At 53.5% G+C, this 11,396-nt stretch overlaps 1 protein-coding gene and 1 pseudogene across 12 annotated transcripts in view; both read right to left on the bottom strand.

Moving 5' to 3' along the window:
* Window positions 1-573: 573 nt before the first annotated feature.
* Window positions 574-2,501, bottom strand: LOC129011812 (putative uncharacterized protein FLJ46204; annotated as a pseudogene).
* The window catches only part of ATP11A (ATPase phospholipid transporting 11A), a 199,689-nt gene continuing 188,866 nt past the window's right edge, over window positions 574-11,396 (bottom strand). For 2 of the 12 annotated variants that reach the window (XM_063651176.1, XM_063651174.1), the window contains exon 29: window positions 574-5,943. In XM_063651176.1, coding sequence (XP_063507246.1) covers window positions 5,692-5,943 — 252 coding nt within the window. In that variant the 3' untranslated portion in view covers window positions 574-5,691. The other 10 variants (XM_054447021.2, XM_063651175.1, XM_054447022.2 and 7 more) reach the window with 8 other exon arrangements.

Genomic DNA, 11,396 nt, shown 5'->3' with positions numbered 1-11,396 from the left:
AGAGAGGGTGAGGTCAGGGTTGGGACAAAGCCACGGCCTCCAAGGCCAGGGGGCATTCCAGGGGCTCCGTGGCAGCACCCAGAATTCTGCCAGGGCTGGGAGTGGCAGGGGAATGCCCTCTACTTCAGAGTGGGAAAGGCTGGGTTCAGCCAACAGAGCCCAGGAGGCTGAAGGGCCTGGAGGAGCCTGGGGTTTGGTCAAGAGGGAAAATTGGGATGGAAAGGGGGCACCTAGACCCCAAGCATGAGGTGGCAGGCGGGGGCTTGGCAGAGGTCAGGGACGAGCTTGTGGTGGGGATGGACCAGAAGGTTGGGAAACCCAGTGGTGAGGTTCCGGTTCTGTGCAGGCACTGGCATCCAGGGCGGTCAGCACCGGGGCCCCGCACCTGGCACACCTGGTATCCCTGCAGGGGGTGGCAGCTGAGGGAACAGCCAGGGAGGGCCCACACCACCCACTGGGCTTGCCACCTTCATCCCGCACAGAAGCACGCTGCGAAGTGTTCTGACTGTACAGTTTCTAAGAGCAGAAAATGTACACACCGCTTGTGTGATTTTCTTTATAAAGAAACTGAAGCAGATTTTTATTCTTTATTGCAAGCAGATTCAGGTCTCCTGCTTAGATAATCTAGAGAAAAGGCCAATATAATATTATCAAGTCAGTTTATCTACAGAAATAAAAGTTAAAAACAGGAGCATACAAAATAAACTTTACAGAAATGTTAGATTTGGTTTAATTAACAATTCAATTTTTCAAAGCAGATTAATGAATTACCAGTTAAATGTTACTGTGTGGAGACTGATTTATGTTAATGTACCTACTATGTTTAATAATTTAAAAATAAACTCCAGTATTTATGATGATGACAACTATGGATACCATTCATGTTAAATACATTTTTGAAGACCTTCTTTTATTACATTACATAATGAATAGACATTTTAAATGGTAACGCAGACATTATAAGTCAGACACAACATATGCATATTAAAATTCTGTATACTTTGATAAAGTAAAAAATAAAGCTATATAAATTGATCTTTAGATTTTTCTGCAAAAGTAGAATCACACTTTCATGACACTTCCCATCAAGGCTGCTTATAGACACAATATCAGAAATATTTTCATTCCAGTTCACCCACCTTTAGCTTAAAAAAAAAAAAAGATTACATTTGCCAACTGATATTTTTCCTGTTTTTAAAGTTACAAATGGGTAACTTCCTAAAGAAACGTAGGATGCAAGGACCTGCATATCAAGCTGTTAGACACTGAGTTGTCAAATAAATAATATTAACGTTAAATAAAAGTGGTTGTATTATTCAATACTAGTCAGTGCAAAACATATGAGCTGAGTGGTTTGAAGAACAAGGCTGGAGGTTTCCTGCTACGGCACCAGACCCCCGGCCAAGGCTGAACTCAGAGGAGTCACCACAGCCTGTCTAAACATTTGTTTAAATGCTCAGCAAGCCGAGCGGATGGTCACCCTGTCGGAGAAGCTGGCTGCATCTGGCCTCCTCCCTCGAGACGGTGTGGCCTGCTTGTTTGCCCTGTCTGCTCAGACACAGGCTGGGTTGACTGGGGCTTTAGGAGGCCACGGCCCTTCCCAGATGGCTCGTGGCAGAAGGCTGGCCGTGCTCCCTGACGCGTGCAGGGATGAGGTGCCGCGTGGGTGTGGCCAGTCCTGCTGTGGCCGCCTGGTATAGGGCTGAGCCGAGGGGAGGTTTCAGCTTGCGAGGCTGGACCTCCCTAAAGGGGAAAGGGCCTTGTCCAGGGCACGAAGCGTTGCTCACAGAGCAGCTGGTTAAGTGGAGCTGCGACTCACCCCTGGGGCCTGCTCTGCAAAGCCCAGACATTCTGCCAGGAGGGGGACTCTTCATCTCAGGGAGGCATGGCTGGGGGCCAGGGAGCCCCATCTTCCCATGCCCGTCCCATGCCTCAGGAAGGAGGCAGGATGCAGTGCAGGACACCAGGACAGTGTGCACTTGTTTGTGGCACGTGTGTGTATACGTGTGTGCGTGTATGTATTCACGTATGCAGGAGCCTGCGCATGCGTTTGTGGTGTGTACATGTGCACGTGTACACGTGTGGGAGCTCACGTGTGTATGGTGTGCACACATGTTTACATGTCTGGGAACTCATGTTTGTGGTGTACACACGTGTGTGCATGTGTGTAGAAGCCTGTGCGTTTGGGGTGTGTACATGTGCATGTGTGCGTGTGTATTCATGTGTGCAGGAGCCTGCATGTATGTTTGGGGCGTGTACATGTGCATCTGTGTGTACGTGTGGGAGCTCACATGTATGGTGTGCGCACGTGTGTTTACACGTCTGGGAACTCGTTTGTGGTGTGTGTACACATGAATGTGCATGTGTGCAGGAGGCTGCACGTGTTTGTAGTGAATGTACGTGTGCATATGTGTGTATGCATGTGTGCATGAGTAGAAGCTCATACGTCTTTCTGGTGTGCATACACGTGTGTGACAGCAAGCCTGTAGGAGCTTGTACATGTGTGCTTACCTGTACATGCATGTGTGTATCACACGTCCGTGTGTAGGAACTTACGCTGTTCATGGTATGTGCATATGCATTGTGTAGGAGTGTGCACACGCGTGTCTGTGGTGTGTGTACACATGTGCATGTACTGCATGTCTGTAGGTCACACATGCTTTGGTGTATGTACACGTGTGTGCATGTGTGTATGCATGTAGGAGCTCACACTTGTGTACACGTTTGTATGCATGCATGTGTGCAGGAGCTTGCATGTCTGTGGTGTGTACATGTACATATGTATGCGTGTGTTCCTGTGTGCAAGCCCCCATGTGGACATGGCTACGAGTGAGCATGGAGCCAAAAGCCAGGGAACACACATGCAGCAGGCCCACTGTGTGTGTCTGAGATGGTCTGTGGCAGGGACTGGGTGTGAATCGGTGACCGTGTCTCTGACCAACATGCTGAATTACAAATTGATAATTTATTAACCTGTGCAGCAGCAAATAAGATTTTTCAAAACTCAACAAAGTGCTCAAAGTTGACATTACTTGCTTCAAAGTTAGTTTAAGGCAAGTAAATACTAACTACTGCGAGGTGAAAAATTGCATGAAGACCCTGCAACGTCATTCACTGAGGATCTTCTCGTCCTATTCTTTTTTATCTCGTGCCCCTTGTTATTTCAAATGATCAGGCACATTCATTTAATAATTTCCCAAGCAATTTTTTAAAAGACGTTTGGGAGTGTGTAAAAGTTTAGTGACTTTCACACTAAGACTTGTTGTCAGAGGTACATGGTGACTATCTCCACACAGGCAGAGCTGGGACCCAACTTACTAAACCTTCACGTGAGAATCTTCTATTTTTAAGGCTGAAGGATGGCAATTAACAATGAAACATAGAAAGCAGATGAAATTGCAACAAATTGTAAAGAAAAAATGTAGCAAATTATCCTGCCTTAAATATGCTGTTCAACTAATCACTGCCACCAGAAATACCAAGAAAGGAAGAAGTGTGTGTAGAGAATAAAATCAAATCTGAAAATTCACATTCATCAGAGACTGGAACATTCAGTCAAAACTCTCACCAGAATCTAAATGTAAAATGGCCAAAATTTCATAAACTTAAAAATGAAAGCTTTAAAAACCTATTTTTTAAATTAGACAATGTTAAATAAATGAATAAAAGAGATATAAACAGCTATGAAAATACTTCAGTGCAAAGGCAATTTTAAGATTTCTAAAAAAATACATTACAAATAATTTGTTAACTGAACATACAGAGAATCTGCCCCCGCTACAGGTATTACATTTATGCCCATATTGGGTTCTTAAAAAGGGCTGTAAAAATGCACACACCACTGTTTGCGGGGGTAGCGTGGGCAGGGCTGCCAAGCCAGGGTGGCCACACAAGGACCTCAGGGCAGGGTGGCCCTGGGGACGCCTGCGGCTCGCCCCTCGGGACAGAGTGGAGTCTTCCCCGTTCTGTCTGCTCAAGCCAGTTGCTCACTACCCTCATCTTTGGTGTGGTGTTTATTTGTCACCTTATTTTATCCCAACCACTGTGTTCACTGTTCTTCCTGCTGATTTATCCTCTAGTTCAAATAAATATTTTATAGGTAAAAGATTATACAATCAAATGGTGAAATTTGAGCTTCCAAAAATACCTACTGTCGAGCACCTCAGAAACACCCTCTGGGTTTCACTTGCCGGAGCCCCGTTTCACAGCGTGGCGGCGGGCGTGAGGGCCGGCTCCTCCTCCAGCGTTGGTGGTGCTTTCCTGAAAGGCAGCAGTTTCAGCGTCTGAAGTCTGAATCTCACACTGAAATGTCTTCTTTAAGGACCATTAAGGCTACGTCAAAGATTATTTCTAGAAATAGAAATGCCAGTACAGAAAGCAACAGGGACTTCCTATCACAGCAGCCCTCGGGTTGCTAAGCCACCCAGAGCAGCGCTGGACAGATCCTAAGACGAAGGAGAGCCCTGCGTGGGGACGAGGGGACGAGGGGACGTGGGGACGTGGGGACGGGGGGACGAGGGGACGTGGGGATGAGGGGACATGGGGACGTGGGGACGTGGGGACGTGAGGATGAGGGGACGTGGGGATGAGGAGATGTGGGGACAAGCGGATGAGGGGACGGGATGAGGTGACGAGGGGACATGGGGATGAGGTGACGGGACAAGGGGACGTGAGGACAAGGTGACATGGGGACGGGACGAGGGGACGTGGGGACGAGGGGACGAGGGGACGAGGGGACGTGGGGACGTGGGGACGTGGGGACACAGAGCCCGGTGGGCAGAGCTGCAGCGCGGGAGGTGGGTGGAGGTGCAGTGCTGCCTGTTGGGATCCACCCATGTCCTGTGGGCCGCCCCCATCAGCCCGAGACAGGTTCTGGTGCACAAACACCACCTTGGTGTTGACCCCTCCACGGGGACAGAGGATGTCTGCTCATCACAGCCAAGTATCTGTCTCCCGGCCCTCGCACCCGTGAGATCAACATTCTCGCGTAACAGTGGACTGACGGCTCCGTGCCCTGGTGAGTGGCTGATGGACATCCTGGCACTTTTGCTGCAGGGCTAGAAGCTGCCAGCGTGGCCTTGTCCTCCCATGTGGCACTGCCTTCTCCACGAGGCGGCCGGTGGTGGGGAGACCGAAACTCAGCCAGCCCCGACGCACAGGGCAGGCGGACTTGGACGTAACCGCAGGGAAACCACTCCCAGATGAGCAGGGTACGGCCGTGCATCCGCAGGGATGATGGTATCCGAGTGACCCGGACCTTCCCACAGCATGAGGATTGGAGGGTTGTTGAGTAAAGGACGCACTGCCATGGCTCTACCTCGCCCTATGGAGAGCACAGGTGGCGGCCGCACAAGCAGGAAACAGCAGCATGTGGTGTCCACATGTGGTCCACCATGGGTCCCTGGACGGCTCTTCTCTCCCAGTGACAGCAAAGGCCGATGACGGCAGGTGGGGGAAGACACAGGCCTGGGGGAATGGCCTCTGCATGACAGCGCGCAGGGTTGGCCAGCAGAATGTCCCTCCTGCGTTGAGCCGAATGCCCGGAGACCACCGGTGTGGCTCAACAACCACAGTGCTGGGTCCAGGCGGCCAGCGTGCCACGCTCGAGGGCAGGGCCTGTGACCCCCCTCCCTGCCTGCTGGGGGCCAGGAAGAGGCACGTGCACAGTCTCCACAGGCTTAGGACCATCCATCACACGAGCATTCCCACATGGGACCCAGGGCAGCTGTGACTTGGGATGGAACTGCAGCGGTGACGGGAACCGCTGAGGGTGGGCGGGGGCTCCGTGGACACCTTCTCCTTCCAGGCTGCGAGTGTCACCTGCTGAGAGCAGGAGCTGTACCAGGTGGCCGAGGGACAGGTGCTCTGGTAGCCTGGGCTCTGCAGAGAGGCAAGAGGGGTGAATTCTGAGTCGCGGTCCCGAGGCTGTGCGCACCCATTCTGCTGAGAGAACGAGACACACGGTCAGTCTCAGGGATCCCCATGGGGCTGCCTGGGGTGACCTGAGCCACTCTGGGATGCACTCACTACCATCGCCTCCTGCAGGAACTGCTAGACTCAACTCAGGACACGGCCTCGTCCTGAGGGCAGGCCGGGCGGGATCCACCCCACCAGAGAAGCCATATGGAGGCAAGAGGTCTCTGTCTAGGAACGAGGGCCTCTCCTTTTCAGTACCAACAGAGTGACCGTCCCCCTGTCCCACCATCCCAGGGAAGAATCCAGGGGCCCCAGGGATACAGCCATGGACGGGAAACCTACGAGCTTCCTCCCTGTAGCTGGCTTCCTGTGCAGTGAGAGCTCGAACACCATACTGGTACCCAGAGACCCTTGAACAAAAGGCGAACTCACTGCCCCAGGGAAGGCAGGCCCCACCCCACAGGGACCGGGTTGACGTAGTACTGGACGTGCCCAGCTTGCGTCCCCTTGGCATGTTGCCTTGGGTGTCACCATACGGATGGGGCCTGCATGGCTTCCGACAGCCCACTAGGGCCCCGGACGTGCACGGACCCTGCAGGTCTGACCAGCAAGGGGAGCGGCAGGAGGCCGGCAGCACGCATCTGTCTGATGAGGGGCTGTCCCCAGGTCAGCCCACTTTTAGACCAGGAGGCAGCGGCGGAAATGCTGGCAGGAGCAGACGTCTTCATGGCCTCCACGTCTGTCGGAGAGGCGACAAGCTACGTGCTTCGGCTGGCACACAGAAGACCTGCACTCACACCTGCCTGGGCCCCGGTTCCACACAAACCATGCAATAACCACGTTTGATTTCAAAGCAGGCTCCTTCCTGACAGGCCTTTTAAGTGAAGCTGTTTCCCCCAAAAGACCAGGATCGTGAGCCTGTATCTGACGATGCTGGGTCTGGTCAGGCTGTGTGCCGTGCGTGTGGGGTAGGTGTGTACACGTGTGTGTGTGTGCACAGCATGTTCCATGTGTGGTCAGCTTACCCTTAGGCGTGTTACTTACCTGGGAGAGCAAATGCATGTGTGTGTAAAGAGGGCTGTTCTTTTTCACCATGAACTTTTGTTATCAAAGACAGCACAGCACAGCACAGCAAAACTTTGGAGGAAAAACGGGTCTGACAGTCACAGCACACGGGCGGCGTCCAGCAGCCGCACAGTTACCTAGCGTGGAGCTAACTGCGCCTTGGCCGCCGTAGGAGGTCCTTCAGGAGGGGCCCGTCGCTGCTCTGTGCGGCCTGGACCGGAGCCTTGTGCTTCATGCCTCTCTGCAAGGCGAGGAAAGACACTGAGCGACGTGGGCCTCGCGGGGCTGCTGAGCCGGCTCCCACGAGCACCAGGAGCACTCTGGCCTCTGCCTGCACCATCCGTGGGACCCCAGCAGGAAAAGGCTCGAAGCCCCTGTTGGAGTCTGCGTGGCATGTCACGGAGCTGCCAGGGCAAGGGCTCGGGGCCTCTTGGGAAAACACTGCCCAGCGGGGCCGCTCCCATGAGGGGCCCAAGCCCAGAACTGACAGACAGCCTCAGGGATGTGTCATGGCACCCGCGGGAGGCAGAGGGTCCGAGGTCCCTCGGCTGGAAGGTCTACCAGGCAACTCTGGAATCCTGAAGCCACACGTTCAGCCACATGCCCACTTCCACCACAGACAGCGAGCTCCGGGAACCACTCTACCAGGGCCCTGTGATGGAGTGTCCTGAGGCCAACGTGCTCACAGAACTCCACTGAGATCTTGTAGCCCAGCCTTATTCAAGGAATAAGGGAAGCACAGGAGCTGAAGAACTGTGGGCTTGGAATTGCAGAACTGCACGTCTGAACGGGCAAACACCCAGGTGAAGAGAAGCAGGAAACAAAGGATGAGGCTGCCACCCTTCCCGGGGACAGTGACGGAGAAGTGAACTGCATGCAGATACGTAGAGATGCCAGCACGGGCATATATGTGCGAATCGCACATATATAACATATACATCTGAGGCCTGTGATGCTTTTCTGTAGGAACAGGTTAAAAGAAAGCCATCCACTGGAAGTAACATATGCCCCATGTGAGGACTAGTGACATGTTTATTCCTCCAAAGTTTTGCAGAACGCAGGTGGTCTCAGCGCCAGGGCGTGTTCCTGTGTGCGCCGGGCATGTGCTGGCTGCAGGCGCTTTGTGTTCAAGTGCAGACGCCGGCCCTGTCTGTGGGGGTCATGCCAGGGCCCAAGGCCTCGCAGGGGGCACCGAGAAACTCCGTGCCACTGTCTCGACGCAGCCGGGCTCAGCTTCTGCACATGCTCAGAAGCAAATCAGCTCTCAACAAACTACATCAATAGTTAGAATGCTTATTTTTAGCTCACAGTTGGCATGATTTAATCAGTTTCTTAAGGACCTCTTATGAGTCATTAAAATGTTCCTAATAATTTCATCCTAAATGTTTTCAAGTACAGAAATGGTGAGATGAAATTCTGCAATTTAATCTAACAAATTCTGATGACACTAAATTAGAAAAATTTTGATTCTGATTAATTGCTTGGACTTAAAAAAGGACCATTTTGTCAGTTAAAAATCGTGTTTAAAATATATAGATGATGATGTTATTAAAGGGAAAAGAAGGCTTTTTCTGCTTTGGGCATTTTTCTAAGCTGCATTTGGTAAAACAGTAATACCAAGTATGCATTTTCAAAGTATCACTGATTTGGAGGCATGCGTGAATGCGGTATTTGGTGCAGGAGCACACGGCTGAAAGAACGCGACTTCAGGACGGCGCGCAGGCCCCTGCAATCTCGGCTCTTACCACGGACACCACCGCAGGAAAATGGCGTGTGAACGCCTCTACGTTACCCAGAAAGGCCAAGGTCGTCATTTTCAAAGCAAATTATTAACAGAGGCTTTTTTGAAAAATAATGAGGTTTTCATTTAAAAAACAGTAAAAAGGGAATTTGGTCAAACATTTGACACCAAACACTTCTGTCCCCTCTTTGTCCCCAGCTGTGTGGCTCAGCCTGGCTCCCCTTTTCTGATATGTGTGTGGGTCCTGAGCAAACCATGTTATCCTAGCTGCCCTCAGTCTTTCCAGCTGCAGAATGGGCACAGAAGTGGGTGCGTGAGGGAGGAGGCCGTGTGATCCACGCTCTACAGGCTGCAGAGGGAAGGGTGTGTGAGCTCAGGGCCTGGATGACCTGTGAATTGCAAACTCTCACACCTTCCTGCTTAGGAACCCCTCTGACACCTGTGTGAGGGGTCATGTGGCCGGCTCTCTGCTGTCAGCTGTGTCTGAACCCTCACAGGTGGGTTCTGAGGCTGCACGGACGCTGAGGGAGAAACCCTGGTTAACTGTGACTGACGGAAAGCACAGCCCACGGTCAGTCTGTGCACGAGAAGGTGTAAGTGGTGGCGGGACTTCCTGACGTGGGGCTGCTGTACCCAGCACCTGGGGGACGCTGGGTCAGAGCACGTGGACTCGGGGCTCTGCTGACGGGCATGGCCCTGCTGCCCCGTGTCTACCATCCCAAGCGCGTGGAAGGCAGAGGAGCATCACCTTGTTCCATCAGAAACTCAGGCTGCTGGAAGTCTGAGAAAGCATAAAGATGGTTGACTGCTCGACAGAAAGGCACTGGCTCTTAGTCTTAGTCCCGAGGTCAGCGGCCACGCACACAGGGGTGTGTGAACAAGGTGTGAGGATTTAGGCAAAGCGGTCGAAGATGGAAGGAAACGGGAAGGAAAGAGAAACAAGACAGAGCTGAGTTAGTCAGAGGCTCACCTCCACGCGCACGTTCTTCCGGTCACTCTGGGCGGACACTGGTGCCCCCCGCCGTGACCCGCCAGCCCCTCCCATCCCCTGCTTTATGCCTCCTGAAGGTCCCGCTGTGTGGCTGCTTAAGTGTTCCCGGGGCTCTTGTGGGACGCAGAGACCCACAGCAAAACAGGGGCTTCTAAACAAAGGGTGGCATGGGGAGGGTCCTCACTGGCATTCCCAAAGTGCCCCTGAGACCCACCCATCCTGGAGATGAGTCGCAGAGCAGAGGGCCTGTGGTCAGACGCATCCGGGGGTGTGGCCCTCGGCAGCCCCGACTCTGGAGGCTGCATGCACATTGCATGAAGAGCCCAAACTCCTGCGGGAAGAGGCCCTCCTAACCCCCCGAGTTCAACTCCTGCCTGCTCAGGCATCTTTGACCAAGCACCTCTGCAGCCACACGCACCCAAGGGCCAGGTAGGGCCAAGACTCTTGTAAACCCCAAGCCACACCACTGTGGCCACAGCTGGGGGCCCAGCAGACACCCCCAAGCTGTACCTGCTCTCTCGGGGTCAGACCCACAGCCCTGCTGTCTCCTCTGTGCCTGGTGTCCTCGTGACATGCGTGTCTACCATGTCCCTACGTATGGGATGTGATCATGAACACGTGTGCCTGCTGTGGAACTGCACGGCTAAAGAGCTCAGGAACCAAGGACCGTGCTTAGAGAAAACCATCACTGGACAGCTGCTTCTCGGGCCACAGGCAGGGCTGGGCAGTGGCTGCTTGGGGCCAGTGAGTTTCCCCTGAAGCACTGGGGGCCACGGAGTCTCAACCTGGGCCCCGGCTCCTGCTCCCACTGGCTCCCCTCCTGCACAGAGGCCCCTCAGTGGGACCTTCTTATAAGCAGCTGACTCGCACGTTCTGCTGCGTTTCTCCTGCCCGTGGCCCCCGAGTCAGTGGAGCTGTGTGTGGACATTTTCACTACACTGAGAGGGAGTCTCTTCACCACGAGTTTTGTTCCCTCTGATTTTACAAACTGTGGCAGGAGGCATGAAGGAGGGAGTACCGGGAACTGGTGGCATCGGTTTCAACATTTTAAATCGGCACCAATGTCCCAAGAAAGCTCTCAAGCCAGGGTCCCATTCTGATTGTTGGAGGTGGGTGGTGGGTGAGGCTGTGCCCCCTGAGGGAGGGCGACCTATCTTCCCTCCCAGCACAGCAGCACCTCTGGGAGCCAGCCCCTGGGTGTCTGAGCTGCGTGAGTGAGTCAGGGCTGGGGTCCCAGCCCCCACTCGCTCCCCGTCTTCCTTCCACCTGCGCTGCAGTGTCCGTCCTGGGCAGCCTCACACCCTGCAGGAGTGGCCACTGCCGGGGGCCCCCCACCCCTCATTTCCCCACCGGGCTTCAGCACTGCCCAGTCCAGGACCCCATCTCACGGAGTGATTAGAAATTTCAGGGATGAAACTTGAAAACCTGCATTGTTAATAGAGTCCTGAGGGACCGTGACAGGTGCAGAGGCCCTCCGAGGACAGGCAGGCTTCCCAGTAAAGCAGCAGAGGCGGGGCGTGGTCACTGCCTCTGATTTAGGGTTCAGTTTGAAGGCAGAGCCCAGCTGCTGAGAAGGATGGGGGACCAGGAGCTGAGTCCTCACACCTGCTGAACCCTGCACCTGGGGGGACACCTGGCATCGTCACGTCTTCCCCGGACACAGAATTCTGCTTGTGGCTAAAA

The sequence above is a fragment of the Pongo pygmaeus genome, chromosome 14 (genome assembly GCF_028885625.2).
Source record: "Pongo pygmaeus isolate AG05252 chromosome 14, NHGRI_mPonPyg2-v2.0_pri, whole genome shotgun sequence".
Lineage (NCBI taxonomy): Eukaryota > Metazoa > Chordata > Mammalia > Primates > Hominidae > Pongo > Pongo pygmaeus.
This window is presented reverse-complemented; position numbering and strand designations above follow the sequence as displayed.